General features: G+C 44.8%; 1 protein-coding gene and 1 long non-coding RNA gene across 9 annotated transcripts in view; one reads left to right on the top strand and one right to left on the bottom strand.

Moving 5' to 3' along the window:
* The window catches only part of TCP11L2 (t-complex 11 like 2), a 35,118-nt gene extending 16,266 nt beyond the window's left edge, over window positions 1–18,852 (bottom strand). Inside the window, exons 1-8 of one of the 8 annotated variants that reach the window (XM_084809668.1) lie at window positions 18,652–18,809; window positions 18,057–18,172; window positions 8,224–8,313; window positions 6,585–6,648; window positions 5,302–5,474; window positions 3,528–3,663; window positions 3,071–3,191; window positions 1,099–1,319 (exon numbers count right to left, since the gene is read on the bottom strand). In XM_084809668.1, the coding sequence (XP_084665794.1) occupies window positions 1,099–1,319; window positions 3,071–3,191; window positions 3,528–3,663; window positions 5,302–5,440 (617 nt within the window). In that variant the 5' untranslated portion in view covers window positions 5,441–5,474; window positions 6,585–6,648; window positions 8,224–8,313; window positions 18,057–18,172; window positions 18,652–18,809. Of the gene's footprint in view, window positions 1–1,098; window positions 1,320–3,070; window positions 3,192–3,527; window positions 3,664–5,301; window positions 5,475–6,584; window positions 6,649–8,223; window positions 8,314–11,635; window positions 11,847–16,721; window positions 16,854–18,056; window positions 18,173–18,651 lie in introns of those variants that run through there. The other 7 variants (XM_084809670.1, XM_084809671.1, XM_084809669.1 and 4 more) reach the window with 7 other exon arrangements.
* Window positions 18,853–19,059: 207 nt separating this feature from the next.
* On the top strand, window positions 19,060–24,914 carry LOC146339538 (uncharacterized). The gene is made up of 3 exons (XR_014784271.1): window positions 19,060–19,278; window positions 22,179–22,457; window positions 22,983–24,914. It is a non-coding gene; the product is annotated as an uncharacterized LOC146339538 (long non-coding RNA).
* Window positions 24,915–26,895: the final 1,981 nt, after the last annotated feature.

The raw sequence follows: 26,895 nt of genomic DNA, 5'->3' as shown, positions 1-26,895 counted from the left end.
CTCGCCTGTCCACAAGCATTGGTCTGTTGGTGCTACAAGACATTACTGGAGAGAGAAAGGACAAGCGAGCTTTTGGATCATTAAGTGAAAGTATCTTCAGTTAAGAATGCATTTAGGAACGTATGAAGCTGCCGTACGCCATTCATCCATCTAGCACAGCTTGCCTACTCTAACAGAGAAGGTCTTTCACATTGCCAGCCACCTGACGATAGGGATTATTTTAAACTGGAGTTGCCAGAGATTGACTCTGGGAATTCTGCATGCAAAGCATATGCTACGTGGCAATCCTAAAATCCCTCCCCAAATTATTACATATTGAGAAGCAGCACGTGTGAATAAGAAAACGGCAAAGGTTAGAACAATCAACAGAAGAAAAATGAAGTGCAATTAAATTGATGGTCTAGGTGCACCCTAACAGGCAACCCTTAAGACCGTAAGAGCCCTGCTGGATCAGACCAGGGGTCCATCTAGTCCAGCATTCTGTTCACACAATGGCCAACCAGCTGCCCACGAGAAACTGACAAGCAGGACATGAGTGCAGCAGCACCTTCCCGCCTATGTTCCCAGCAACTGGTGTATACCACTCTGATACTTGAGGTAGCATACAGACATGAGGACTAGTAGCCATTGATAGCCTTATCCCCCAGGAATTTGTCTAATCCCCTTTTAAAGCCATCCAAGTTGGTGGCCATCACTACGTCTTGTGGTAGCGAATTCCATAGTTTAACTATGCGCTGTGTGAAGAAGTCCTTCCTTTTATCTGTCCTGAATCTCCCACCAATTAGCTTCATGGGATGACCCTGGGCTGTAGTCTTTTGAGACAGGGGGAAAAATGTCTCCCTATCCACATTCTCCACACCATTTTGTACACCTCTATCATGCCTCCCCTTACTTGCCTTTCCCCCCACAAATTAAACAATACCAGCTGTTGTAACTTTCTCTCATAGGGGAGCTGCTCCAGCCCCTTGATCATTTTAGAAACCCCTGATTTCTTTCCATATCAATACAAATATATTTTGATAAGCAGCATATTTTGGCACTTCTTTTGAGCGGTGAGATGCTAAAGAACAGTATTGAAAAAAGCAATCACACACCAACCTCAACAATTCGACAATATTCCCAGTGGCTTTTAGCTGGCTTACATCATTATCCCTTACTGGAGCACACATCTTCCCCATGGTGCTAATGACATAGTTTGCAAGACCCTGGATGTCAACCGCATCATGCTCAGCCTGCTGCCTTATCAGATCTGTGTCGAGGACTTCACAGATTTGGCTTCGCATCCTGTTAGCCCCAGGGTTCAGGAAAGAAAGAAGGATCTGCAACATTAAAAACACAGACCAACCAAGATCTACCAGCTATAGTCAATGGCTCTCAATGGTAATACAAGTCTTAGGTGACTAGGTGTAAAAAGAGACAAGAAAGACAGGACTCCTATATTTCCAGTGGTTGTATGTTAGAAGGAATTTCAGACGCAGCTTTATTTCACCTCTGCATGTCATGCTGCACATTCCCTTTCACACAGCTATTAAAGGCACAGGAGCCCTGTCCGTCTTTGCACCTAGGGTCACTATGTAAACATTGTTCATTAAAGTAAATGTAATCATAAATATTACATCTAGATGTAAAAACAAATACATGTTTTACATCTAGTTTACATTTCATGAGAACATGTAGCACAGGGGTGAGCAACCTATTTTGGTCTGGGGGCCGGACTGCCCCCAAGCACCAAGCTGGCAGGCTGGATGACATCACTGGGGCAGGCTCTAGCCACTTTCTGCATGGAGAAAGCGACTTGGCCAGGATGTTCTGCAGCTGGCTCCCGCAAGCAGTGGCCAAGTCGGGAGAATCCTTCCCAGGCCACTCCTGTCCAAGCTGGGGTGCAGGTGGCTTGCAGAAACCACTCCTGCAAATCCCATCTGACTGTGGGGTAATCCCCTTGTTATCTCCAATCAGAGATTGGAGATAACATGGTGATTCTTCTCCCCAGACCACGGGGTGGGGTCCACAGAGGTTACCCTCCCCTGATGCATTAGTTAGAGTTGGGTACGAAGACTGGGGACACAGAGATTCAAATCCCTACTCAACCATAAAACTCACTGAGTGACTTCGGACCCGTCACTCTCACTCATCTTACTCTCTATCCCACGGAGTCAAGGAGAACAATGCAGTAGAGGCTGGTGGCTCTGATGTCAGTGGGGTGGAATCCGCTCCAGGTTTCAGTCAGGACTCTAAAGAAGCTATTCAAGGTGTGGATAGCACTGCAACAATGGATGCAGTTTTGAACTGCCTGGAGGAAGAGTGAGATATAAACTTTGATAATGATGGACAGTGCTGGCCAACCAGGCCAAGTGTTGTTACCCAGCATGGTAGGGCAAATGCCAAAGCCCACAAACTGAAGAAAGGGCCTGGTGGGGTTGACCATGTGCATTCATTACCTCAGCTCCCCCCACCCCCCACAGCCTAGTGCTGAAAGGAAAAGCACCAAGCTGGACAGTTGCAGCTGCCACCATCTTTATTCCCCCACCCCATGCCTTTGAGCCCCACACCAGATGTAGGGACACTGCAGCAGGGCTAAGAGGCATTGGACGGGAAATACAGATAGCAGCAGCTGCAGCCACCCAGTTCAATGCTTCTATCAGGGCCAGGTTGCCAAAACAAAAAAAGTAAGAGAGAGAGTGTGTGTTTTAAAAGTCCTGTCACCCACTGATGCTTCTCCCAGCAGCTACCTGTAAGCTGGGGGGGCGGGGGGGGGAGGCACCAGCCACTAGGGTGGTGCTGGTGGGCTCCAAGTTAACTTGTCCATGGCCCTTTCAAACCTGGTGTTGACCTTCTGGCCATCATAAACAAAAAGAAAATCCACAGGTTTTTAACAGTTATGACATACCAAGCCTTGAAGTATAGAGTTTCAATTTTTCCTCTTTCCTCTTATTCTTTAAGAATCTGCATACGTCAGAGATTTAGAACAGGTGCCACTATATTGACTCAATTATATGGCCAGAGCTAAGCTGACAAAACAATAAACTTCTCATGAGAGGAGGAGGAGGAGTAATCCCAAGGTTAAGCTCACCTCTTTAATTTCTTCAAACAGCTTGATGGCATGCTCATATTCAGGAGGATCTTCATTCAGGTCTTCCTCCAAACGATCCCAGAATGCTTTGTGTACCATTCGTTTCACCCTTCCAGTCAAGCTACCGGGGGGATGAGGAGAATGTGCATTCAAAAGAAGTAAGACTGAGATTCCTTCCTCCAAGCAAAGAATCTTTAGTTTGATTAATTGCAAGATCTATATATCACTACTCCAATTGGTACAGAAGAACTCTTGGGTCTACTAGACTGAAACAGACTATAAATTTAGGAAATAAAGGTGGCAAAGTAAGTGCCCTGAATGAGAAAACGTTTGCAGGGACCCCTAAAGCTGTGCAAGTGATCTGCGATTTGCCAAGATATAATTCATTTATTTAGACACTGTGGCTCCCACAGCAGCAATTTTTGCTAACAGTTTTTTAAAAAAACCTCTAGCTTACCTGTTCTGTGGATGCTCGACGTGTTCCATGTGAAAGTTTCCATTTACAGCAATTTCGTGAGCCAGAGTCAAGTTAGACAAGTTTCTTGCTGCTGCCATCATTTCATCAAAGGTAACCACTTTGGGCGGGCTCATTGCTAGAACAAAAGGAAAGAATGACATGCCATACTAGCTCAGCATGGACATTTGACATGAAAACAATTCAGCGTTTTAGATTTCTAAATGGGTTCTTTGTAAGCGGAAATGATAAAGATCAAACCTGAAGACCTGTATACACACACACAGAAAGCACGCACTCAAGCCACTGTGCTCCAGTTAGGACCAACTCAGGATATTTTGCTGCCTGAGAATGTAAGAGCAACCATGCTAGATCAGACCTGGGGCGGATCTTCACGACAATGGAATAAGAAGTATGTTCGAGTATTACCCGGATTTTCGTGGAATTGGCTTTGATCCATCAGGGACACACAAAGCAAGCCGAATGTATAGTGCCTTTAAAATCTGGTTTTCAGGGGTCACACAGCACTTGAAAGGAACATACTTCTGGATGAGATGGGGGGAGTAGAACTGAACATCATCAAACTGGCAGGGGCTGCTCAACCAATGAGAGAGGCTTGTTTCCCACCCCTGTCCAGGTTCCCCCCAGCTACTACATTATTGAGAGCAACTAATTTCCCCCCATGTGCGCAGATTTCCCTGAAGAAGCCAACATCCCCAGTTTTCAAGTACAGCATCTGAAGGCTCGCCCTGAGAGCTTCCCGCACCCAAATTTCACTGCATTCATGCAATGTACCATGGAGTTATTGCTCCCACCCCATTTTTCCCCATGTGCAAAAAGAAAATCCACAGGCTCTCCCTCCAGCTTCTGCCACCCAAGGCAGCCACATCACTCTGCCTAATGGTAGGGCTGACCCTGGCTCCTGCCCCTTTCCACAAAGAATGGTGGAAGCTGCTTGCACACTGGAACCAGCAGATGAAACCCTCGATATTTGCGTTGGGGCGGGGGGGATGACACAAATCAGGAGCTGTATTTTTCCATCCAAGGTAATGGTCTGTAAAATTTTGCCTTGAGCCTTTTCCACATTGATTTATCTTCCACAGAACCTCTACATGTATGGAACTACTGTGTGTTGCTGAAGACTCCGAGGCATGTTCTTGGATATGCTGTCTATTTATGTGGAGAACTAGACAGACCTATTTGGCCTCTTCATCACCCTGCAACCACTGAAAGCGTATCTAGGAACACACCCAGCACTCTCCTGTAGATAGGCATTGCAGGAAAATATTGGTTGTAATGGGGACTTCTCTTTCAGGGAAGCTTGTCCACCAATAGTGATCTTTCCACTCAGGTCCAGCATCAGCATGTGGCATCTTTGGACAAATCCTGGGGCAAAGGAGCCCAGCATTTGTGTTGCCACTGGCACCCGGGCCCTTTGCTGCTGCCCACCATCACATAAGCCTGTTAGGGCCCACCAGCGAAGGAAAGGACCCATCAAGAGGGTACTTTGCCAAGCTCCCCCCCAATTAGTCACCCCCCATTTTCACCAAAGAATGCCCAATGAGTGTCCAACGAATCAAACAGTTTGAAAATCATGGAACTCATGCAATTCGGAGGAGGACCAAATCACGTACATCTCACAGTATGTCCTAGTACACCCTTCCCCAACCTGGTGCCCTCCAGATGTGTTGGACTGCAGCCCCCATAATTCCCAGCCATTATGGGAGCTGCAGTCAGACAGAAGGTTGTACTAGCAGCTCATGCTAGCTTAGCTTACAAGCTGGAGAGTCAGGCTTGCTTGAAGAGTCACTGGTGAAACTCTGTCTCGAGTATTCAGAGTCACTGGAAGAAGCAGTTGCACTTTCAGAGGATCTTGAAGAATCACAGTCACTGTTCTGCTCATCGTTGAGAGGCATTTTGGATTACTTTCGCTGATACAGTACAAAGAACCTAAAACACAAAGACCCATTGGGTCACCAAAATCTGCTTGAGTCTACAGATCTAGTTCCAAAAGGGGCTTTGAAAGTCAAAAGAGCGGGCTAAAAAATTAAATAATATACAGATTGCATTGTAAACCACACATAAGCAATGCTTTCTTATCTAAATGCAGTTTTATCAACTTTAGTTTCCATGCGAAGTTGAATCAGGCAATCAGATTATTAAGCATGGTTGGTCTTTGGTTTTCAGAACAAACGACAAGCTGGCTTATATTGTATAGTGCTTGGTAGTCTTTAACCCAGTTAATAGGGTGTCTAGAATTTTGCATTAATTATTCCAGATTCTGTGACAAAAAATCCCCTCACTGTGATTAAATTATGTACATTTGTATAAATATATTCAATTAGTATATTTAAAAATATATTATTATTACTATTAATAGCATGCCATCAGTATATGCAGTGTCTTGCAGAGTGGCATAGGCAACTTAGACAGGTTTCTCAGTTCCCAGGGAGCTTACAAACTAAAACAGACTGAGGAAAGTACAGAAGAGGAAGGAAGAGAAGAACATGGCCAAATCACTTTACACATATGAAAGATGGCTATAACTTTAAAGAAGTCTTTTCATGGTTATACAATGCTGGAGAAGGAGGGAAATGTGTGTGGGGGGCTTTACTGTTAGAAGGGGTGAGTGGGATAATAGAAGTTCCTCGCATTCATATGATGAACAGGTAATTTTATGCTTAGTCACGTTGCAAAGCTTTACTTATATACCATTCACAAGTTCATAGACATCAGGAACTCATGAGGATTTTAGCTCCCTCCCCTCAAATTTCAGTGATAGCTTTATTTTAGCATTTTAAAGGGAAGGGGAAGGAATCACCAGCCTTTTTCATTATGGAAACAAAAAACATACAAGGAGTATTCTGCCCATTTGCTTTGAGAAGTCCGCACTTATGTAGGAGAATAGCATACAGGCATTTTAGCACATGCATATATTAGGGTCCCAGTATAAATCCTCTTGTTCCACCTCATTTTCAGATTAGCAATGCATTGTTTGATGCATCAAACACAACAGCATGGAATTTTGTCACTGAGGACTAATCAAAACCTTATACCAACCTATCTAGGAAAGCAACCCACGGAATGATGCTATCACAACCGTGCCAAGATAGAAGCAGCAAACCTGCAAATTAAAAAACAACCCAGATGTTACTAGACTTATACTTGGCATTGATGTAGCATTTTAGGGGGTTCAGAATATACACTACTGAAGTAATCCTTGCAGGAGCCCTCTAAGGTGGGTCAATATTCCCTCTATATTGCACATGGTGGAGAGGCAAGCCTTGGGCTGAGAGATAGTAGCTTGCTGAAGGGAGGGTTGGGCATTTGACTGGTCCAATATTGAAAAAAAAAATAATGGCCAAGTGTTTTTGAAGCAATAACTTCATTAGAACAAAGAAACCTTTGGCTTCCCTTGACTCTCCATAATTTAGCATCAACCTCACAGAAGTATCTCGTGTGTTTGTTTCAGCCTCTGATCCTTTCAGCAGAGAACTGTATTTCTAGACCAGGGATGGACAACATACAGCCCATGGGCTGGATGCACCACCACCCCCAGCCATTTTTATGGCCTTTCTCACCCTCCCCTCCACTGAATCTGCTGCTGTGGTGGTGGCAGCAAATTTCCTTTAAAACAAGATATTTTCCTTTTAAACAAGATATGTGAGGAGAATCTAGGCCCAAGTCCAATCCTTCACAGGAAATTTCACACAGCACAGAACCAGATCACATGGAGGGGACACTCCTTGGCTCTGACAGCAATCAAGATGGAGCCATGGGCAGTCAAAGACAGTGATCACCTTTGCCCTGGATGCCTGCTTGTGTTCCTTTTCCCGTTTGGTGATATATTCAGCTCTCACATGTGGTATGGAGAAGCTTTGCCCCCAACTGCTGCAGGTTTGCAGGCAACCAGCCTCCACATTCCTGCTCTTGCTAACAAGTGATATCACAATGAAATTTAGAAAGCAAGCCGCCACCTACATCATTGCATTTATTGGTTTCACTTGGAATATTTGACAATGTTTAACCACAGTCAAATATCGGGCAGTCAACTGACCGGTCAATTGATCATCTTTGACCAGTCTATTAAATGGTGTGCCAACTCCTACCCATTATGAAAGCAATCTTAGTGATCTCAGACTGAGGAGAGACTGGAGGCAGGTACAACCGATGTCACATTCTTTAGCTCAGCCTTGCCCCGGCTGGTGATCTCCAGATGTGTTGGGCCACAACTCCCATCACTTGCAGCCAAGATGGATGGGGAATAGCTGCCTCAGACACCAAGGGCACAATCCTATGTATGCTTAGACAGAAAAGGCATGCTGGCTGGGGAATGCTGGGAGTTGTGGGACTTTTTTCTGTCTAAACATGCACAGCTTTGCACCCTATGATGATGCCAGCTCTCATCATTGAAGAACCAGTCATTTGAGAAGTAGTTACACATGTTTTACACCAATTAGAGGGAGCAATTTATGCTTCTCAGGACTTGAGTGTGGCTGAGATCACTTCCTATGCCAAGAAAGGGCAATTATTTTCAGTGTGGGTCAGATGACTAAAAAAGCACTAGCTATGCACCAGACACACATGTAGGACAGGAAGCAAATATGTCATCATCCCACTAAAACAAATGGAATCTAGATAGTCACAGTACAATTACTCAAGCTATATTCTGGCTATGAGCCAATGGACCAATGCTTACTTGACAGGCCACGGTTAGATATCTTCTTTACAAACAAGAACTTGGCCAGACATCCCTTACTTTAGCCCATGTTCCAAAACGACACACATCCTAGAATGAGGTAGATACCTTTTAGTTCAGAACTTTTAAGGTCCATGTGCCAATGCACAGAGCATAAGCCCTTTGTTTTGATAATCTGCCTAGATCACACAACCCCTTTTCGTCTCAAACCTTGCACATTACTGTACAGTGACAATACTTCCACAGCTTTGCCCACTCCCAACTGCAACGTAAGTACATCACTGCAGCTGCAAAGTAACATAGCTGTTCGTTGTCATGAAGACACCGAGGAACTCATTTGATGCTCAAGTAGTCCTAACACAAATCTGCCTACAAAAGGAAAGCTATTTGGACCAAGCAAGGCAAGCCTTCATTCTCACAAAGAGCAGGCTGAGGTGGTAAAACTGCCTGGACCACACCACTTGCACTGTGTGTGGAGGCTCACGATGGAATTCTTCCCTAGGAAAAAATAATTCCCACAAATAAACAGCTAGCACATAGAAAGATTCTCCTTGACACACTAGTCTTCTCTGTATGGCAGAGATGGAGAACCTCTGGCCCTGCAGTTCTTCCCCTGGCCCTGGCCCCGCCCCCTCAACCTTTCCCTGCTGAGCACTGATAGAGGCTCCTTTTCTCAGTGCTCAGCAGGGGAAAGCAGTTACGTCCAATCAGCAGCTGATCGGAGACAAGAGCTTTTTCCTGTGGGGCAGAGGGGCCAAGCCTGAGCAGTTCAGTCCTGCCTCCTTCCGACCTTTGTTCTGCAGCGGCTTGTCATGCTTACTTGTGAGCAGTCATGCTGCTCATCCTTACTTCTTAGCAGACATGCTTCTTACTATAAATTGGTAACAGTGGAATTTGGGGGGGATGAATTTGGGGGGGATGAATTTGGGGGGGATGAATTTGGGGGGGATGAATTTGGGGGGGATGAATTTGGGGGGGATGAATTTGGGGGGGATGAATTTGGGGGGGATGAATTTGGGGGGGATGAATGCCTCACCCACCACTAGCATGTGCCGCCCCCTAACTTCTCCAAAATGGAATTCAGTCTTTAGGCTGGAAAAGGTTCACCTCTTCTGCTATATGGATTTATTTATTTTTTTTAAATGGGAGAGAATTTCATTGTGCGAGCCCTAACTCACAGGCTGAGGGGGTATCCTCCAGGCACAAGTGGTTGGGATACGACGTATCTTAAAGTTTTGTGTTTTGTTATCATACTGGACAGACCTACACAGGAACATGATTCGCTGGCTTAGGAAATTGAAACAAGTCCATCACTCCCATGCAGTGTTGTAGCAGAGCCACAGTTCACATCGTTGAAGCACTGGGACTTTTTTAATTAACAAGGACAAAGATGCCCTATGCGCCCTTGTCCCTCCGCCATGTTCCCTTTGAGCTTAGCTGCAAAATGCTTACAGTAGAGGGGGGATGAATTTCCCTGTAATTATATATTGTTGAGAGCAATCCCTGGTTTATCAAGAAGTACTTTGGAATGGCTTGGTCTTGAATAGGCAACTAAGGCCTGTTAGCTTTACAACCCCTTGGTTGTCTTCAAGATAAAATTTTTTTCCCTGATGCTGGGAAAAGAAACTCCTGGTAAATCTTGAGCTGGTGGTCTTAAGCTGTTTGGGGACATGTTGAGTCAGTTCACATTATCACTGTGGCTAATTTCCCCTGCTATGATCATGTGAACTGGGCCATTGTCTCCCTCCCTTCCTTTTCTCATGCAATCTCAGGGCTCTCTAGTCAAGGTCAAATATACTAACCACTATGCTGCCTGCTCACTATTCTGTGACTACCAGCTGATCCTAATAAATTGGGTATTACACTATGTAGCACTGGTGTGTGCGCATGTGTATAAAACACACAGAGTTGCCTGCATTTTTGGACCCTCCTTAGGGGAACGGCTATGGAGACTGTCATGATGGATGCATGCATTGCGAAGTGTTCCACTTCCAGACTAACACGCACATCAGAACACAATTATCCTTCAGACTGCGCACTTCCCAAATATTGCGATGCAGTTTTTGGCTCTAAAGTTTCGTACAAGGGTGTGTATATTAGGGAAAGTTACACAGAAAATTGGCTGTGTATTTTCTTGCAGTTTTTTTAAAAAATACATTGCAGACTGATGTGGAATTTGCCTGATCACATTTATTAAGTACATGCAAAACTTACACAGACTGGAAATAGACTGAGTCATCCATTCCTACTGCCAAAGCCAGCACTGGGCCAAATTCTGCCAAGGACAAATGTGAAGTGTGTGCATTTTGGTCAGAGGGGAATTTGGGAGTGGGAGAGAACCTCCACAAACAGACCCATGGCAGAAGGCTAAGTTATCAAGAGCTCCATGTGTTTTGTTTGTTCTGCTCAATAGGCACATACTGGATACAGTTTAGGTAACAGAGTTCCACTGGGAAATCAGATATACTGGAGGAGAAAAAACAGAACTTTAAATAGATCTTCATAGCCCCATCACTATGCTGTGTTCCTTTTGAATGGACAGTGAAATGTCATCACCGTTCAAGTCCCCTCAACATATGGGAAACTCTAGAAGCAATTGGAATAAAACTGCTCTAAAAGTAGAAAGAGGAATATGTACACACAAACAGTTGTAAGGTCAACAACATTATGCTTCCTTTTTTTTTTCTTTTTTTTTACACCAGCCTAAATTAGAAACTGTACTCTACTTTGGATAGCTTGTTCAGTCTTGTCAATCCTTACCTGCTCAGGAGTTGTTCCTCATACACAACCTGATGCAATTCATTGAAGGCTAGGCTTTCAGCACTTTGTGCATGTAAGAACATTAAGAAGGCGCTTGGCAGTTTTACAGACTGAGACAAAGAAAATGGATTTATGAGCAGAGCCTACAATTCAATTGTGCACCACAGCTATTGAACAAGAGCTGCCTTGTCAATTGGGGGCGGGGCGGTTGGGTGGGAATAGGGCAGAACTTCTGTGATGGCTTAAACCAGACTTCCCCAACCTGCTGTCCAGATGGTTTGGACTAAAAACCCCATCAGCCCCAACCAGCATGGCCAATCGTTAGGAATCCTGGGGGTTGTAGTCCAAGGCATTGAGGGCAGCAAGTTGGGGAAGGCCGGGTTTGGATTATTAAACTCCATTGTTATCCTTTCTGTAAACAAATTTAGTTGTAGGTAAATCTATATTTTATCCATCAGATACAAATTTTGAAGTAATATTGATTTTTCTAGCACCCTGTATCCTTGCCGGTGGGAGTACTTCAAGTGCTTGAAGTGGTGGATTTATTTATATCATATCTTCTCCTACACATTCAATAAAGAAATAGCCCAAGGGTTATGCTCCTGTACCCCACTTCTGAGAGGTGAGAAGTTTCAGGGGCTTCAGCACTTACTCAGACTTCAGTTTCCTGAGGACACTGGAGACTTGTGGGGTTTCTTTCATAAAAGGTTCCTTTACACTGGGCTCAAGATGAGGGTCCACAAAATTGGCAGTCCAACCGATCTCTGCCACCCCTCAGCTGTCTACGGATTTACTGCAGAGAGCCAAAATCAGCTCCCTCCTCCATCTTAGATCCACTCTCTGCGAGCCAGGCTTCCTGCTACACCACAGGCCTCACTAGGCCCCTCCCCTTGGTCTAGTATTTTTATTATTATTAAAAACATTTGTATCCTGCCCTATATCTTTAAGATCTCAGGGTGGCATACAGATAAAATCAATTTAAACAGTATAAAACAATAAAAACATTAAAGTGATAAAACCTTATTAAACGATTAAACAAACAAATACCAATTAAAATCTAAAACAACAAAACAGTTGAAACAGTGAGCTACTTTAGGGAATGCATTTAGCCCTAAAATGTTTTTTACTTGCCGCAAAAAGGAAACGAATGTAGGCACCAATCGGGCTTCCAAGGAGAGGGTATTCCACAACCGGGGTGCCACAGCAGAGAAGGCTCTCTCCCATGTCCCACCATAGTGCATAGCGGAAAAAGGTTATGTTCAAGAGTTACACAGTTGGGGAAAATCCTCAATCTCTCTACAGTCAGAGGCACTGAGGTGGAAAGGATCCCTGTAAGGTAATTTAGACTGACCCCAAGCACATAGAACTTTAGAATTAATTTAGCATGGATTGCCCATGACAGGAGTTCAAAGCAAAGAGACTGTGTGGACTTAGTCCATACAGGCAGGGTTATGGAGAGCCACCCAAAGCTAGGATTCCATGAATTCTACCAGACGATATAACTGGTGTTGCAGATGACATTATATAGCCACTGACAGCTTGGGCTTAATCCCTCCGGGAGTGTTATAACATTTCTACTGAACAAGTGGAAAGTTCAACAGAAATCAGTTCACTCTACCACCTTAGGGTGGATATCAAGAACTCAAGAAAGACCCCTTTACTAGTTTTGCTTGGAGTATCTTCCTTCTTGTAAACTCAAACTGATCAACATCAGACACAAATTAATAGATGTCACGCTTGGTTATCTGAACTTAGAGATTCTTAGTTTGTGTAGTGGTGCCTGTGTTTTGGGGCAGGGGGAGAGAGACACAGAGCAAAGAGAAAGTAAGGGCACAATCCTATGCGAGTTTAGACAGAAAAGTCTTACAACTCCCAGCATTCCCCAGCCAGCATGGATTACGCCCCAAGGCCTGGCTGCTCTTCAAGGCACAGCGTACCTCTACTGTCTCCCCTCAAACAGTTCCATCAGTTCCTTCTGATCTTGCTTAGCCATAAATACTTCCTGGTCAGGTACAGATCATTTCCTGAACAATGGTCTGTTTGCTCAGTGCATTCCCCAGTTCCTAGTTCCCTCCATCTTCCCTTGGAAGGATTACTTGGCTCTTGGCCTCCGCTTCCCTTGACCCTGCTGATTTTCCACAGTACTTGTTGCCCAGATTGTACTTCATACTTCATTGCAGACTCTGGCTTTCAATTGCCACCATCACCTTTTTTTGACCCACTCAGTTTCAGTCTGCCCTTGCGAGACTTGTTGTTTGCAGCCCAGCACTGACATTTGGCTAGAATGATTAACTGCTACACACATTGGCTGTTCTCTCTTTAATTAATGACTGCATTAACAATCAATGCTATACAATCTGTTGGGGGCCAGAGCGAAACGTATGTGTGTGTGCACACGTGTGTGTGTATGTCCCCAAACCCTGGGGGCTGCCCAGGAAGGGACAGATTGCTCTTGCTAGAGGTCTGAACTGATCACTTGCAGAGAGCTTTTGAAGTTAGGTTGAGGACAGCACACAATTAAACCAAGGTGTACACACAGCCCTAGGGCTGCAGGTTGCCCCCCCCCCCATTAGCCGATTGTTTTGCCTTTGTATGTGCATCAAGGACATTTTAACCTACTGTTTATTCTATCCAGGCCATACAGTTCACTAGGCCTGAGTTATCAGCCAAAACTAGGTTTGGAGTGCTGTTTCCAGGTTTTGTAGGGCCCTTCGGCAACCCATCCTCAATGGGGCCCCTCCCGCAGTGAATCTACAATCCCACCACCATTGTCATCAGCTGCTACCACTCCTCAACCTCTCTATCATTGCTACCACTTACTTGCTTGACAGGCAGAGAGCCAGGGAGCAAATAGGCAGTGGCACCTGTTCCTCCTCCTCCTCCCCCCCCCCCCCACTGCCTGGGCTAAAGCGAGAGGCAGGTGAACAAGCAGGTTGCAATGGTGAAGAAGAGGAGCAACTCTAAAGGGCTCTTGTCAGTGGGGCACTGCTCGGGTGTGGGCCCTCAGCAGGTGCCCAACCATGCCTACCCTTGATGCCCAGCCCTGCACTGGGGAAAGCTGCCCTGTACTACTTTCCACAACTAAATCTGTCATCCCAAGCTGCTATGAGCTCTCCACTGAGAATAAACACACACACACACACACACACCCCTACCTAATTTAAGAAGATGGAGATACAGGAAGGGAGAAAGGTTGCTAGTTTGTTGGTCTCTGCAAATGTAGGTATAGTTCCTATTTTTCCCCTCTTAAGAAAAAGTGTTAAATGTAATGTCTGGGTCCTTGCTTGTTGCAGGCTTTCTACTTGGAATTTTATCTCCTGGTGTTGAACATGCAGGCTGCAATCCTATGCACACTTACATGGGAGTAAATCCTATTGAACACAGTGGAAGTTACTTTTGAATAAACATGCATCGGATTGTGGCTGGCTGTCATCAATATACAGGAACAAGTGGGCCGTGCAACAAAATGTTACAGCAAATTATTCCTCCTAACAGGAGTGTTCCTGCTCAGCGTTCCAGCCAGCTAGCCATCCCTGCCCCCCCATGATGAGCATGCTCAGTCCACATTGGGCTGTTTTGGAAAAGTTGTTAACGCTTAGTTTTAAAGATTTGTACTTCTGCAAAAGTTTGAGCATGCCAGTACCTCCCTCTTCTTTATCAATATTTGGCTCCATTTCCTTTGGCACTCACCACCTGTGTTCACCATTAGAGTGAATGATATTTAGGATACTGCCTCCACAGTTCTCAAGACTCCTCAGAGTCATCTGATCAATCCTTTAACCCAGAAGTGTTCCCCCAGATAACCAGGCCTGCACCAACCCATCCCCTGTCATTCCAAGTAGCCTTGTGACTCAATAAACATTATTATAATTTGGGATTATCACATTGACTACTTCAGTTTAGATCCACTAATAGCTCATTCTGTCATCCCATTGCTCTTTGCTGAGCTAATCACAAATTTGCTTAAGATACCTTTTACCATTCTGCCACTGAAGACACAGAGTAGGACTTCTCTGATGTGCCAAGCTCCTTACCACTTTGATGCCTGAACAGAGTGCTAGCATGAACTATACCGTACTCAGCTTATTTCTCTACCCATGGGTAAAATGAAGAGCATTTACATCTCCAGCACTAAAGTCTCTCCTCTGCTTTATATTTTCATTCTAAACACACATACACAAGATTACTTTAGACGATTTGAAATTTCAAATGCACTGTTTGAAGAAACCTAATCAGTGTGTGATGTCATACGTAGACAAGCACAGAACGCTCCTGTTCAGAATTCCAGGCAGGCAGCCATGCCCTCCTCCAGTATACTTCATTTCATTCTTCCACACACAATCAGCATTCTGTGCCCTCCACCCATGAAGTTTTTCCCCCTAAATATTTTTTTTTTTCACTTCTAGAAACCTTGGGGCTCCTATAAGCCTGCTTTATCTCCTTCTTGTGCATGGATGGTGCCTATTTGGTTACATAAGAATCCAAGCTCGGAAAATTAGTTCATTACAGGTGTATAGGAGCAGTCCCCAAACTTTTTGGGATGGCGGGCACATTTGGAATTTTGAGAGAGTTGTGGGCATTCACAACATGGCTGCCACAGGGGGCTTACCTAGTCACATAGTAGCTGTCATGGTGGGTGTGGCCAGTCACAAAGCACCCACTTGCCAGAAGCCAAACTGGTAAGGCTAAAATAAAAGTAATTTTCCCAAGAATCTAAGTACAAGGCAGAGGTAGGGGCTGAGCTCCAAGAATCAAAGCCAAGAATTTGAACCGAGTTGTACTCCCGCACCCATTTCATGGAAGGGAAACTGACTGGAAGACAATCAACTTAGCCAAGGAAGTGAGTACAAGCCAGACATAGGACCTGAGCACCAAATACCAAATCACATGTTTCCCCCCACAAAAAAACAAGATGCCTGTTTCACAGAAGGCAAACTGGTGAGGCTCAGAGAAACAGACACAGGCAAAGCACGCGTCGCATCCACATCCCTGAACCAAGCTCTAGACACACACACACACACTATACACAAAACTCAGGCAGAACACAGAGCTCACCAAAACAAACAAGCCAGCTAACACACACAAACACAGACCACCACAACTGCAAAAAAAGGCAAATATCTCACTCTCTCATATGCACACACTCCTCATACACAAAACACACACACCCTTACTCCCTGCCACCTTCTCTAGTCCCCTAGGATGCTCGAGCCACCTTCTCTAACCTCCCAGGATGCTCCCTACTACCCCCAGTTACTTTTTTTCTGGGCAGTACAGCATGCTTCAAAATGAAGTGCTGGGTTGCAGCCATGTGCCATTTTTATTTTCTAAAAATGCCACTGGGCCCCAGAGACATTGGGGAGGCAGGGGGAGATGGTGCTGAAGACCAATGTTTCACATCGCAACACGCCAACCTCATGGTTAAAAAAAAAAAAAAAGGAATGTATTTTTTAGATTAGGAGGGGCCAGGAGCCTGGCAGGCACCAAGAAAAGAGTCTGAAGGCACAGCAGGGCCCATGGGCCCCATGCTAGGGACTCCAGAGCAGATAGGATTAGGAAGAATGAACGATGTTCCAGATTCTGTTATCCACATGCTTTGGGGCTGTTAACTGAAGGACTACATGTGAATGACTTTGATCCAGAGTACAGCATCCTTCTGGTCAGCTACCAACATGTAAGTGACACATTTTACTCTCCTTCCCACTGGCTCATCCAGAAAAATGTCATTCTTAGTTTACCTTCCATAGATAAGAAATCACCCTAGGTTAAATCTTGGCAGTGGTAGTAGCAGAGAAAATCTTGGACGGATGAACACAGAACAGGCAAAGAGCATCAGGGACACAGGAGGGCTTTCTCGGGTATGTTAATTTCTGAAGGAAAAAAGCAGGAAGAAAACCCATGCTAACCAAGGATCTTTGCTCTTCATGTCAGTGTAGTGTAGTGGTGAGAGTGACGGACTGGGAGCCGGGAGATCCGGGTTCTAGTCCCCACTTGGCCATGGAAGCTTACTGGGTGACTTTGGGCCAGTCACAGACTCTCAGCCCAACCTACCTCACAGGGTTGTTGTTGTGAGGATACAATGGTGAGGAGGAGGATAATGTAAGCCGCCTTGAGTTCCTTGCAAGAGGGAGAAAGGCGGGGTATAAATGCAATAAATAAATAAATAAATAAATGTCAATTCAGCCCAGGTTTTCTGCCAAGCCAAGTCTTGCCTGTCAATGTTGAAATGCAGGCACGTTTAGTTTGTAGACACATTTATTATTATACTTGCAACTGCAAGCCTAAAATGAGTTTCAATTTACACTGAACTGCATATGTGTGTGTGTGGGCGGGACATAATTCAGTGGAAACAGGCATAGGATCTGGCCAGGGGCAGATCCTTTCTTGGGGCTGGGGATGCGCTGAACCACCACCGTGCCAACAGTTTGCTCTCTGTTGGTATTGTGAACTTAGTACGCTGTGATTATGTAATCCAAATTCTCTGTCTTGCAGTCATTGACTCTAATTTCCTGCTGCCTCTGTTTGCCAGTGTGTGAAATGGGTTTCTTGCTCTCTCCCCCCCCCCCCCCGTTTGTTTTCAATCACAGAGAAGTGGACTCTGCCACAAATTGCTTTCTGTGTTATTATTCTAGGGAAATTTCTGGGGGGTGGCGTTGGCGGGTTGAACTGTTTAGCAAAAGGCTTGTGTAGTAACGCTTGTGAAGCAAAATAGGTGTCCTTGGCTCCTCCTCTAGTGATCCCCTTTCTACCCCACTACTCAGATTGGCTACCAACCTCTACTGGATTGGGCTGCATGCTGGTCAACCTTTCCCTCCTCTGTTGCTCAGACCTTGAAGAAGACTGGGACTAACGACCCTACGCCAAGCCACCAACCCTCCAAGCGTCTGCGCCTTTATTCTTTAGAGTACAAGCTCCCCTGGCAGCTCCTCCTCTTCCTCCCATCTGTTTCAGTTACCCCCTCCCCGCAGATGCATTTTTGGCAGTTAGTCTGAGGCACATGCGCTTTGGCACTCTCTGATCAAAACAAAAGCAGCGTTTCTAAGGAAAGCCTTTAAAAACAAACACACACTCACCGCAGCCCTTCGCCACTTCGCCTGCTAACATCTGTAAAAAGTTGTCTACGCCGAGGCCTCTTAGAAAACACTGCCGGCTCTTTAACAATCGGCGGCGGGGGGAGAGGAGGAAAAATCTGTTGTTGTTTTTTTTAAAAAAATGCACAAGACAATTAAGATCGTAAGCCATGACTCCCCCTCCTTATAGTTAAGGGGAAACCACATTGTTTACTAAGACCATTCGGCTGAAGGCTACAATCCTAGCTACAATTACTTAGGCGCAAGCCCCGCCGAACACAGGGGGGCTTGCTTCCGAGTAAATTTCCGTGAGATCGAGCTACAAAAACAAACAAAAAAAGATGTTTATATATACTTCGCCTTGTTGCAAAAAAAAGAAAAAGAAAAAAGTAAAAGAGAGTCACCTTGAACCCTCAACACACATCGATAAAATGAGCTTTGGAATAGCCCCCTGCAAGGCAGAATTCCGTCGAACTGGAAGCGGCGGGGGGATGCGGAGCTGAACCGGGTTACAGCTAGATAAATTCCCGGGGGGAGGGAAAAGGGGCTAATAGATGGGGAAAAGCCACCTTCCCCTACACAGATTCAACTCACTCACCTCAAGAGATTCTCCCATGCAGGGGAAGCTTTGTCCCCCCCCCCCCCGTACCGAGAGGTCTCCTCCGTCCGCCTTGCTTTGCCTTTGCTGCTGCTCAGCTGTTCTCACCAGAGCTTTAACTCCCTCCTCCTCCATTTATTTATACATAGTCCTTGGCTGTCTGTAAGCAGCTGCCTGGACGCTTCCATTTCCCCTGGGGAGGGGGGGAGGAGCAATTTCATCCTGCATGCCACAAAGCTTTGGCAACGCGCGGAGGCAAAGAATGACCTTCCAGAGGAAAACACAGTATTTCAGCCGATTTCCAAGCAGGTGGCGTAAGACAGGTTGGGGAAAGGAGAACCGTGGGCCACACGGAAGGGATCATAACCCCTCCCTCCGGTGAAAGTGCTACCTTCCCGGGAGATGGGCGGGGACTGCGTGGTGTTTACGGAAGGGGGAGAGATGTCCTCAGTTCTCCTTGTCTCCCTTGGGTTACGAGTTTCCTCTCCCAGCTTCTCGATTCCGGGGCTGGTGCCAGCGGTGTAGCCAAAACGGATCTCCCCCCTTATCGCTCTCCCCCGCTCTCCGTCCCCAGCAGTGGACAGCCATTGTGGCTTTTAAGGCGAAGCCCATCAAGAAGTAACTACTGTATGCATTTCTAGGCATTTAGATTGCTTGATGTTGTCCCCACAGAGATGAATAGGTGCATGCTGGTTATATATTCCGCTAAAGTTTATTTTTGGGGGGTGGGGATAGGGGGCACCAGTTGAATGTGAGCAGAATTCTACACGGGGAAAGCAGAAAAATGAAATTCTGTATTAAAACAATAAAGCAGTGAGGTTCTCTACCACGCATTAACTTAAAAGCAATGTTTTCTGCCCAACAAAAATAATGAGCTTTATGCAGCAATCCTGGGAGTAAGCCCCATTGAACTCAGTGGGACATACTTCTGAGTAGACATGTATTAGATGGCTTTAAAATGGGATTAGATGCACTAGAATCATAGAATAGTAGGGTTGGAAGGGGCCTACAAGGCCATCAAGTCCAACCCCCTGCTCAATGCAAGAAGATAGGTCGATCAACAGGCAACAGATCCCAGCTTCATTTATACTCTGATAGGATTTGAACTAGCAGTGACTGACTGACCAAGAAAGAAATCTTGGGGTTGTGGTGGACAGCCCAGTGGAAAGGCCGACCCAATGTGTGGCTGCTGTGAAAAACACAAATTCTATGTTAGGCATAATTAGGAAATGAATTGAAAATAGACCAATGGTCTGCCTCCATATAAGGCAGCTTCCTATGTAAATAAAACTGCCAATATCATACTGCCCGTATACAAATCTATGGTGCAATCACATTCAGAATACAGTGTAGGGTTCTGGTTACTACACCTAAAAAAGAATTCTCATACAGTTGGAAAAAGTGAAAAAGCCCGCCAAAATGATCAAGGGGCTGGAGTAACTCCCCTGTGAGGAAAGGTTACAACATCTGAGATTGTTTAACTTAGAAAAAATGGTGAGCAAGTGGAGACATGACAGGTGTATGAAATTATGTATAGTGTGGAGAAAGTGGATAGGGAGACATTTGCCTCCCTCACTCTTATGATACTAGAACCTGGGGTCACCTATGAAACTGATTGGTGGGTGATTCAGGACAATAAAAGTATCTCTTCATATCGCACATACTTAAACTATAGAATTCACCACCATGAGATGTAGTGATGGGCACCAGTTTGGATGGCTTTAAAAGAGGATTAGACAAATTCATGGAAGATAAGACTATCAATGGCTGCTATTCCTGATGGTTATATACTGCATCCAGTATCAGAGACAGTATATCTATGTAGACCAGTTCCTGGAAAACATCCGTGGGAGGGTGCTATTGCACTCATGTTCTACTTGAGGGTTTCCTGAGGGCAGCTGGTTGGCCACTGTGCGAACAGACTGCTGGACCAGATGGACCCTTGGCCTGATCCAGCATAGCTCTTCCTATGTTCTTATGGTTACGTTCTTTTGTAACCACTCTCTGCCATAATAGCTAAATGGAGTTTCCATTTAAGAGGCAGTATACCACTAAATACTAGCTGTTGTTGGGTGGGGGGTAGGTATAGTGGCAGAGGACTGTTGCTCCATGATCTACTTGTGGGCTTCCTGGAGGCATCTGATTCTTTGCTGTGGAAAAACAGGGTTCTATCCTACAGAGGGAGGCAATGTGCCCGCCAAGGTGCCCTGCCCCTCCTACACTTCCTTACTGGCAGCTGGGATTGCTTTGAAATAGGTTTCTGTTGGTACTGAAAACTGTGGGTTCAAAGGAGTTGTGTAGTGTTTTAGGGCTCAGATCTCACCTCTGGCTTGTTCTCAGTCTTTGAGGCAGATTTGTCCTTTGCCATGCCTCTCAAGGCAGCCATTTTGTGGCAGTGCCCAGGAGTTTTTCAAATGGCAAAATGTGCTGATGGCTCATAAAGGTTGCCTATCCCTGCTGTACTAGATGGACCCTGATCTACCAGGGCTGTTCTTGTGTTCTCCCAACTTGTCAATGTTTGATGTTTGAATGGAGCAAAAATATTTGTTTAATCACAAAATCTGGTTTGAAAAAAGTCCTATTTCTGAAAGTCAGTATTAAACTTAAATCAAGCAGTATGCTTCAGCAAAGACATTAGCTACATATATTTCTCAATGTATCATTTCTTCCACTATTAATCAAGTAGTTTAATCAAGAATGCACACAGGGACTGTATTATGTAACTAAAGTAGTGTTTGCTATGGCCAACCCACACCTTGTTAGAATCAGCACTGTGTCATGAATATAGAACTCTACCTTCTTGGAAGACAGGATGCCAAACTATGTTATTAGCATTACCCAAGACTCCAAATACACTCCGGTCTTGCAGCAATATTATACAATGTTCTTCTTTCTTCACTGCAACACCTGATACATACTGCCACTCTTATCCTTTATTATACAGCTCTCAGGAGCTAAAACATTTCAGCTAATGGTATCAGTAGTACAGCAGATATCACATTACTGGTTCTGCTCCTAGGTCTGCATCACATTAGAATAACAATCCCAGAGAAACTGTGCCAAGTTATGATTCCTCAAACTGTTTAATGAGCAAAAGCCTCTGCGTAACCTGACAGGTGCTAGTAAGTGCCAGCCAATGGGTTCAAGAAAGCTTACTTCCTAGAGATAGCACCCATCCAGCCCAATGCTTACTCAACAGGGCTTACTCTCAAGCATGCACAGGCCTGTAGCTGTTTTTTTGTCAATGGGGCTTGCACTGATCCAGCCTTTTGGAGAGTAGATATTGAGTTAAAAGCAGAGAGGTTGTATCACTTATCTGCCAGCACTGCCTGTACCTGAATCCTGAAAAGGAATACATTAGGAGTGTCACTCTTCAACCCAAACAAGTCTTCTATAACGTGAAACATCCTCGCTAGACTGGAGAGGTGTGGACATGACTGCAATACATGATATAAGGTTAGCTAGAGTTACCAAATGTTTTCCTCCTGGCACTTTTAACACCTGTGCTTTTAACACCTGCATTACAGGCAGAACTTCACCAGGTGATGCTCACCCTACCTCTCTACCTTGATGCCCGGAAAAGACACAGCTGCTGAATTTCAGTCTGTTATGCACTTGTTAAAGGCATAGGATCCCTGTGTGTGCGCACGCGCAGGAGGGGGAGTTAACAACCTCAGCTAGAGATGCCCAGTACCCTTGTTTACCTCTTCCTATCAGAGCAGCATTGATGGATGGAGAAGGGACACAGACTTGTCAAATTTCTCCTTGTCTAGGAACTCTTCAAGGAGCCTTTTTGAGGCCAAAAGGTAACAACACTACAATTCTTATAAAGTTATTTTAAAATGAGTAGGGAGAGGGCATATCAAATATATTAAAATCTCCCAAGTTCTATAAAAAACATAGAGGGAGGTGAATTTTCACACAGTGGGGATTTTTCATAACTCAAGATTTCAGTATCTGTCCCATAACTGTATACTAAATATGCAAAGGAACAAGAATGGTTGTTCTGAGTTTTCAAGAGCATTATACCTTATCATTAGCCTAACAACAGCAGAGATTATATCAGTGCTCTTCTCAATCAGTAATTCTGCATCAATTGTAGTTTATTCAGTTGGGTGGGTTGTCACACTTTCCTGTAGCTTATACTGTTTTGTTTTTTATAACTGATGTTACCTCTCAGGCCCCCAAATTATGCCAGACTCTTCAGTTGAACAAGTTGATGTCTTAGAGGGGAGAAAGATGGGTACTCTCTTCTTCCAGCTACTGTTACTGAACTGGACTTTAACTGTCCCTTCTGCCTTTCCTGATAGATCTTCTGTAATTTTTTATAGGTCACAGGTGGCCTTTGGAGCAGGGCTGAATGAAGAAAAATTTGCTGCCTGAGGTGAAGGAGAAGATGGCGCCTCTCTACTCCACATACAGAAACCAACCAGACTGGCAGTTTAATTTTACTTCAGCACTGGTGATAGGCCTGCATCCTCCACCACACCTGAGGGAAGCAGGATTGCTTAGGGAAAGGAACAAAGGCTACCTGGGACAAACTATAATCACTTTAATTAACTGCAGGCTTTGCCTCCCAGCCAGATAAGAAGAGTCAACCAGAAGCATGACTAAAATGCCTTCTTTCCTATTTGAAGAACCAGAATTTTATGGTAAGGAAATTCCCTATTTTATGATATGAAGGTACATGGCTGAACATCAGTTGGTGGAATACATCCCAACAGATAAAACTGGACAGTATTTTTAATTGTGTTTATTTAACAGTTATATATTGCCTTTCTTCAGGAAAGAATTCAGGGCAGCTTACAAAAAAATAAACGGTAACATCGGAACAAAATTGAAACAAGTAACAGATAACACAGTCATACTTAAAACCAGATGTTAAGATGAAATTTTAAAATGCCTGGGAGAACAAAAAGGCTTAGTGCATAAAAGCCAAACACACTGATGTCAGGCAAACCTTTACTGGAAGGCTGTTCCACTGCCAAGAAGGCCCTCACATGAGTCAATGGACGTCTGGCCTCTGAGGAGACTTAGAGGAAGGCCTCAGCAGATGACCTTAGAGTGCAAGAAGAATGGTATGGGAAGACTGCCCTGTAAGGTAGCTCGGTTCCAAAGAGTTCAAAGCTTTGAACTGGGCTCGAAAATGACTAGGCAGCCAGAGAAGCTTGTTCAGTATTGGTGAAATGTGGTCTGCTTGGGCTGTCCCAGTCAAGATTCTGCCCAGCTGTATTTTGAACTCATTGAAGCATCTGAACACATTGCAGTCATCCAGAGGTTACCAGAGCATGACCAGAGAGGAAGCCAGAGACTTCATCCTGAGGTAAATTTATCACAGTGGGCCTCTGAGGGTTTGTGAATGTCTCCACTTGGGCCAAATGCTCACGGGCTCGTAGTCTAACAAACAAGATACAAAAGGGGAAAGGGACTGTGAGGGAAGAGGAAAGTAAGCACTGGAGCAGCACGACCACTTCTACCTGATGGATAGGGCCAGGCTGGTCTCCCCCCTGCAATAATATCCTTTCTGGGAGGCTGGGGGATGCAGCATCCTAGTGGCCCTTGCTCTCCTGCCTAATGGATAAGGCCAGAATGTGCTGCCCTTCAGCTCCATGGGACTTACTCCTAGGTAAGTGAGTGTAGGATTGCAGCCAGAGCATTGAGGGTGGAGGACCATGTATTAGATTAGAGCAATACATTGTGGCAAAGGGAAAAGGAAGAGCCTTTAAAAAGTGACTTTATGTAGCTAGTCACTCTTTTTCGGAATATGGTCTAAAGAAAGCAAGATTTTTGCAGCAATGTAAATGAGTACTAAAACAGCCAGGGTAACTCATGAATTGATTTTGGACTGCTCATGGGTGACAAACTACACTACTGTCTAAAGCAGCCTTTCCCAATCCATTACCCTCCAGACGTGTTGGACTACAGCCACCTTCATCCCCAGCCAGGGAGCTGGCTGGGGATGATGGGAGCTGTAATGCAATACATTTGGAGGGCACCGGGTTTGGGGAGGCTGCTGTAAAGGCTCCCTATGCACACTTCTATGCACACTTCTTTGGAAGTATGTCCCATTGTTCTCTTCTGAATAAGAAGGGTTACTTTGTTGTTGTTGCTGTTTTTATTGTATTTTTACTGTCTGAATTGTTTTTAATACCCTATCAGTTTTTATTATGTGTTTTATTGTTGTACGCAACCTTGGGAGGGCTCCTGTCCTGAAAGGCATCCAAGAAATGTTTTAAATAAATAATAAACATTAGTAATTGGCTGAAAGAATCCCAAATTCCAGTTTGAGTCAGCCAATGATGCTTCCCCACAGCTTTAGACAATACGGCTTCTCTAAGTCGCTAAGCTAAAAATCAGGAAGTATACACAGGAGGGGGCACCATGTGGGAAATTGATGTATGCCACCTTAAGTTCCATGACAGAAGAAAGGGGAGTTATAAACAGAAGATAGAAGAAAGGTTATAAAGCTTTGGCTGGCATACCAGCTACAGTCTCTCCTGGACAGGGATAGCTTGGCTAAAGTGGTACAGGCACTAGTAACCTCAAGACTGGATTCCTGCAACATGCTTTATGTGGGGCTGACCATAAGGTTGGTCTGGAAGGTGCAGCAAATGCAGAATGTAGCAGCTCAGCTGTTGTTAGGGAGACCCCCCTTTTCAGCATGTTACCCCTTTGCTGAGCGAACTGCACTGGCTGCTTATTTGCTGCCGTAATAGGTTTAAGGTTTTGTTACTAGTGTCTAAAGCCCTAAACAACTTGAGGACCATGATATTTGAGAGCTAGCCTTTTCCTGTATCAGCCTGCCTGGTCACTAAGGTCATCGGATGAGGTGCTCCTGGCGGTTCCACATGGACCTGAGGTTTATTTAGAGTCCACTTGGAGTAAAACGTTTAGGGCACTGGCTCCCTCTCTGTGGAATTCTCTCCTAGTTGATGTCAGGCAAGTGCCAACATTGATTTGCTTTTGGCATATACCAAAGACATTTTTATTTAAATAAGCTTTTCTGAATTAGGAGCCAGTTTTATTGGTATAACTTGATTTTAAATGTTTTTACTCTTATATTTTCATTCTTTTTCTTTCTCTCTCTTTACAGTTCACCATTCAGGGAATCTTTTTTAGATATAGAGCAGTTTATGAATGTTGTAAATAAACTTAAATATTTAAGTCAACACTTGTGCAGTAGAGGTTGCAATTCTAAGCACATTTTCTAGGAAGTAAATCCCACTCAACATGGATAGGAGCAGGCTGAGAAACTTCTCAAGTTCATTGGAAATGTTTTACACATTATTATTAATTGTCCAATTGTTAATATTTGTGAATACAATATGCTTGACAGGAATTAGCTACATTATCATTACAGACAGGTTGGAAATAGAAACTGGTTCATTCCATGTCACTGCCAATCAATTATCACAGAGTTCTTCTTTATTCTGTTCTATTTATGCTAACTATTCTGTTTCATACATTTGTATTCCACGTTTATCTGAGGAGCTGAGTGTAAATGGGCTCATCTCCCATTTTAGCTTCACAGCAACCCTGTGAGGTAGGGTAGGAGGAAGTGATTTCCCCCAAACTATCCAGCAAGTCTAAGAACTGAGCAAGGATTTGAACCCACATCTTCCTGGTCCATAGGCAAATCTGTCCACTGACCCACAATGGCTAGCCAGAGCAACAGTCTGATTGGTTCAACTAGGTTGCCATTTTTATGCCTTCATTTCTAATAGCTACCTGAGGGATGGAAAACTAACGGGTGAAGCTTTAACTACCACTGCATTGGCATGCCAGGAAAAGCTTTCCCTGATGAGAGATATACACACGCTTGTATGGTATATATCAGGGTGGGACATTACATTTAGGTGGCGGGCTTAATAACCCTCCCCCCAGCTGTCTTCAGGCCAAATGACATCCATGGGTGTGGCCAAATCCCCTGATGTCATTAGGTTCCCAAGCACATTGCCGGCTGGAACTTTTTCAGCTGGTGCTTTGGCCAGGGAGCTTGTTTTGCATGGGGAAGGACGAGAGAAACATGCTCAGCCAGAGCTTGCAGGAGTTCCAATTGGGAGGGGAGCTGCCTGTAAGGGGAATCCCCTTGTTATCTCCAGTCACAGACTGGAGATAACAAGGGGAGTCTGCCCCCTCCCCAAGCCTCCGGGAGCCTCCAAGCCAGGGGTGGGGCTTGCGGTAGAAGTGGTCCAGGCCCACAGAGGGAGCCCAAGTCTCCATAGGACAGATGGGGAACCTCTG

This window comes from Heloderma suspectum, chromosome 7, assembly GCF_057233095.1.
Source record: "Heloderma suspectum isolate Gila_16-S chromosome 7, 16-S_ref, whole genome shotgun sequence".
Taxonomy (NCBI): domain Eukaryota; kingdom Metazoa; phylum Chordata; class Lepidosauria; order Squamata; family Helodermatidae; genus Heloderma; species Heloderma suspectum.
Note: the sequence above shows the minus strand (reverse complement) of the source record. Positions and strands in the feature narration are given on the sequence as shown.